General features: G+C 31.3%; 1 protein-coding gene across 1 annotated transcript; it reads right to left on the reverse strand.

The window, feature by feature from the left end:
- Positions 1 to 682: 682 nt before the first annotated feature.
- Positions 683 to 4,117, reverse strand: LOC110882082. The gene is made up of 4 exons (XM_022130180.1): positions 3,922 to 4,117; positions 2,869 to 3,027; positions 2,036 to 2,799; positions 683 to 1,711 (listed from the first exon to the last, which is right to left on the reverse strand). The coding sequence occupies exons 1-4, from the start codon at positions 4,115 to 4,117 to the stop codon at positions 683 to 685; spliced, it is 2,148 nt and encodes a 715-aa protein (XP_021985872.1).
- Between the last annotated feature and the right edge of the window lie 1,378 nt (positions 4,118 to 5,495).

Consider the following 5,495-nt stretch of genomic DNA (forward strand, 5'->3'; position numbering starts at 1 on the left):
GAAATGCATGTTCTTTAATTTCAAAGAGAATATCCCTGCAAAAAAAATATAATAATAATAATTAAATTATAATATTTTGATTTTTGTTTTTTTGTTTTAGTGTATATAAATGAATTTTTACATCATTTCTCCTTTTGCATGGAACGCATATCCCGATATGTTGTTTTCGTGTGCTGTTCTTGATTCCTTCATTGCTACTTGTCTTAGATAATATGGTGAACAAAATACTTCAGGAACATTTTTCTCTCGATCTGGTCGTACCATCTTTGTGATTATTTCTTCTGTTTTGCTTATATCAGTTGTTGGTTGTTCTTGATGAACTGATTTTGCAGGTGTTTTATACTGATCTTCTTGTGGGTGTAGGAATGATGTGTTTTGAAGTAGATCACTGATTTCCTTTTCAGTATCCTGTTCTTCAATTCTATCAAACATTGTTTGTATTCCAGTAATTTGAACATCTTGTTCGATTGTTTTTTTTTCAGATTCCGCTTGAATTTCGGTTTGTTCACCGTGTCCAGTAGCATCAACTTCAACTTCATTTTCATCAACATTTGAAGACAACTGAGAAATTTTCAAATCAAAGGATGGTACCTCATCATCATTAAATTTCTTTAGATTTGATTTTTTTTCTTCTTCATCTGTCTTTTTGATAATCTCCAACATTAATGATGGAGTTTCTTCGCTAAATGATGATTGTACCATTGAAGGTTTTTTCAATGTGTGTTTGCAGAACAGATGCAGGTTCATTCTCACTGATTGTTTCTGGATTGGATGATTGAACTAGAGGTGAGCTATCCTCATTGTGTTTTGTATCATCATCATTGCGTTTTACAATCAATGGTGTTGAAATGATTTGATTTTCAGTGTCTTCATTTTGGCTCAAATTTAGAAATCTTGATGGTGTTTCAATCATAGTTGAATCAATATTAACTTTCTGGTGCTTTTTTGCTTGATGGTGGAATTTTTCAATCAATGACACCCATTCGTTAACTTTGTTATGAAGAGCTTCACTCGTTGGATTTTCCTCCACAATCTCATCTATGCGTGATTGAATGCTTTCGAAAACTTCTTCAATTCCTTTAAAATGTTGATCCAAAGCAGTCACAAGATATTCTTCATGTGATTTTTTATCTTTAATGTTCTTCATATTTTCATCGCCACTTTTTGTTGAATGAATGTCAGAAAGACCTTCACTTTGATTTTGTGATGGTATGAAATTACGCAGTCGGCTTTGACTGTCTACCCACATTTTATCTTTATTTCCTACTGATGGTTTAATGAAGAATTGCCCCCATGATCCTCCACTTTCTGTATTTGTTTTCTCAGTTTCATTTGTTATAATTTGGCTGTTTTGAACATTCTCTTGATTCTCTTGATCAATCCAGTCTGTTGCAGCTTTAAGTAAGGAGATTGGTTGTTCTTCAGCATCGTCTTCATGTTTTTCTTCAGATTCATCTTCAAAAATTTCTTCGTTTTCATTCTCGGATTCACTTGGATAAACATAAAATTCATTCTTTTCATCTTTCTTTTTTTGTTTAGTCTTTCTGACTTTTTTAACTTTATCATTTACAAGACATCTGCCGTCATTTTGTGCAGCAATTTCCAATTCATCTTCAAATTCTTGTAATGTTGTAGAATCAATTTTATCAAGTGAGAACTCTTCAGTGTTTTCAGTATCATCAAATCCTTGTTTTTTGTATGCATATAGTATCTGTATGATTCATTGCGTTTTAGATAAATAATAAATTCATAATTTGTTGCGTTTTAAAATATAAATCATTGTAAACAAATTAAAAAACTATTGTTTTGTAACTTTAAATATATTGCGTTTTACAAAAACATTGCGTTTTACTCAAGCAAAGAAGAGTTTTAAAGAAACAAATAACTTAAATAAACAAAAATGAAAGATAATTGCGTTTTAAAATATACATTGCGTTTTATAAAGTCTAGTTTTAAACAAACAAATAATATAAACAAGCAGCCTAAACAAGCATTCAGCAAATATGTAGCAATAATGAAAGATCAGATTTCATACCGCTAACAATGCAATAGGTCCATTGAAGAGCTTCTCATTTCCAGGCCATTGTCTTCTTGTACGCTTTAAAACGGTCAGCATATATTCACACCAATTAAAATTCTGGGTTTTTTTGTCACTTTTCATTGATGGCAGGAATCTTTGATTAACATTACTACTCTGCATTGCCTCCGCCATGATCGTAAAAAAAATAACCAAGAAATTCAGTTTGAACAATCTTCCAAGCTCATTTCTTGATTTTAAATAAGTAATCAAGTTGTGCGCATACATTCTTTGCAAAATATCTTTGGGGAATTGACCGCGCCAGAATTTAATTATAAGATCAGTGTCTTTTGGTCTCAGTTTTTCCACAATCTCTGTTTTTCCATTTGGTATTTGAAATACCTTTTGGATGAATTCAGCTGTGATCTTAATCTTTTCATCTCCAATATTTATCTCATCATTTTCAGCATCAAAGTTTTTTACCAGCCAATAACCGAATTTCCGTGGAACTGAATGCAGCTTGAATTTTAGTATGCTCTCAAACCCTATTTCTCTAACAACATTCCTTTGCTCTTTTGACAAACCTTCAATATAATCTTTTAGATTATTGACTGCACATCTAATGTTAATTTTTTTTCCGTCGTAATCATAATATGGTTGTTGTTCTGGTTGTTCTTTTGTTTTATCTTTCCTCTGTGATCTCTTTGGTTTTGATTCTGCCTTTTCCTTCTTTTGATTTTTTGTCAGGTTAACTCTTGGTTGTGGATCAACAAAATCATCATCTGATACAATGAATTGTGTTAAAAACATATATTTTTTTCATGAAATATGTTAAATGCGTTTTATGTTACCTGAATTTACTTGTTGTTGATTGGAAGTATGCAGAACAATTGCTCGACTAGATTTTTCATCCATTGAATCAGAAACTGTTTCTTCTGATGATTCTATCACCACTTTCTTTCTTCGCCTTTTTTGTTTTTCCTGTTGTTGTTTTTCCTCTTGTTTTTTAACTTTAAATAGAATAATGAAACAATGTCAATTAACAAATTTATGATAAAACGCATTAGCTAACACCATAAAGTTAAAAGCAGTGATTCACAGGTTTAAGATAAAACGCAATACTTTACATCATATTATTTAACAAACCAAATTAACATTACATAATCTCATTTGTTTTTTATGATTTATTAATGTAAAACGCATTAGTCAACAATGTCAATTAACAAATTTATGATAAAACTCTCTAGCTAACACCATAAAGATAAAAAGCAGTGATTCACACAGGTTTAAGATAAAACGCAATACTTTACATCATATTATTTAACACACCAAATTAACATTAAATAATCTCATTTTGTTTTTTATGATTTATTAATGTAAAACGCATTAGTCAACAATGTCAATTAAGAAATTAATGATAAAACGCATTAGCTAACACTATAAAGATAAAAAGCAGTAATTCACAGGTTTAAGATAAAACGCAATACTTTACATCATATTATTTAACACACCAAATTAACATTACATAATCTCATTTTGTTTTTTTATTTATATTAATATAAAACGCAATAGTTAACAACACATGTATCTCAGCAAATTCAAAGATAAAACGCAATGTAGTAAAATTCGATTACAATTATCATAATAATAATCTCATTGTTTCTGCAAATTTATTTAGGTAAAACGCATTAATTCACAATATATAAATCCCGTAAGAAGCATTAGTATCTTAGATCATAGTTTTAACATAAAACGCAATATAGTCTGTGGTAACAAAAATGTAAAGATAGGGGATAATATTACTCATTAACTATTTTTCGGAACGGATATGATATATTAGGTCTATTGTACTTCATAAAACGTAACATGAATTCAGTTAAAGAGCAAAAAATAGATAAATATACCATTGTCTGAAATATCTTTGCGTTTTCTAGTTCTTTGTTGTTTGATTGTTGATTTTCGGCTAATATTTTCTTGTTCATCAATGTTCTCTTCAGCTGTTGATGTTTTTCGCTTCTTTGATGATTTAGGGTTTTCAGAGACTGATTTGTTTTGAGTAACTCGAATGTAAACCTTCAAATTATCTCTCGACGACGCCATGAACTTCAATGGAGTATGATTTTCTCAAATTTCTGTATGTGTTTGATCGTTCAATGGAAGTGTAAAACGTAATGCACTTTGTTTCGAAGCGTTTCTGTGTATAATCAACGGCGGTTATTTTGAAATTTGACGATAATACCCCTGAAACTCCGGAGAGCGTGTTTAAATGACAGTTTTTAATTTGATTTTGATCTTGACCGTATATTGTGCAATTGGACGGTTATGATTACTTCCTATCCTTCCTAGCGAAATAAACTTCCTATTATATCTCCACCCTTGTATTTATATGGATCATAATCAATAAGTATCAAAATATGATTCAAATACCCAGTTCCACAAATTAAAGGCCCATTAACATATCACGAACATGAACAATTGGTGGCCTCGCAACACTTCTACGGCCCAAATCTAATTAAATAAAGATGTAGGCAATGGCAATTTGGTAATTAAGAGGATTCATTATGGACTTTTTGGTCAATTCACGTGTGTTTTGAATTCAACATATCATGATCCGCTTTTTCTTTCTTTTCACTCCGTATGTAATTAAATAACTTTCAGCAAATTACAACTTTGGCCCCCTGGAATTTTAATTTAACTTCTGGTTACTTGTTTATACACTGTTTAAGCTCGTTTTTTTATTCCTTTTCACACCAAGACCTGTACCAACACCAACTAATAAAATAAAAAACCTATAAAGACTAAACACCACTAAAAACAATCAAAATAATATACAAACTACAAGGGAAAAGTGGTGTGTTTTGCAACCCATAAAAATCTTGGTCACTATAGCTATAATGCGAACCTGAGACTTCGCAACTTGCGTTGCTCGTTGCACAAATACAAATTAGGTCCGCAATATCACCCATGGGTATCTGAAGCATCAAGGTAGTCATTGTAGAGGGTAGCTAAGAAAGCAACGTTTACAACATACTGAAGTGGCTGCGGGCTCCCATGATTTAACTGGATCAAGCCACCTACGTCAAAAGATAATAATCATCATCATCGTGGTCATCATCATCCCTATAAGGAGCAACAGGATGATCCAAATACATTACCGTTACTGTATCAACCTTCGCAATTACCATCATATTCAGCCAAATCTCAACATAAGAAACACCAAGTTTGTAAACCTGGGTTGTTTCATATTGTTTGTTAAGTGACAACTGAGGCTCATATTTTCATTTACTGCCGATTTCAGTAAGAAGAGTATCAAATCATTTTGTCAAATACCTTACATGCATAGTTCATTAGTGGGTCAAAACGTATAATAAAAGCAACAAATGACTTTTAAGAAGAGGAAATAAGGATTTAAAAACTTGTCGCAACCAAAGACCATCAACAGGCAAGTAAAAAACCCCATCACATAATCGATAGTGAT

Source organism: Helianthus annuus, chromosome 10 (genome assembly GCF_002127325.2).
Source record: "Helianthus annuus cultivar XRQ/B chromosome 10, HanXRQr2.0-SUNRISE, whole genome shotgun sequence".
NCBI lineage: Eukaryota > Viridiplantae > Streptophyta > Magnoliopsida > Asterales > Asteraceae > Helianthus > Helianthus annuus.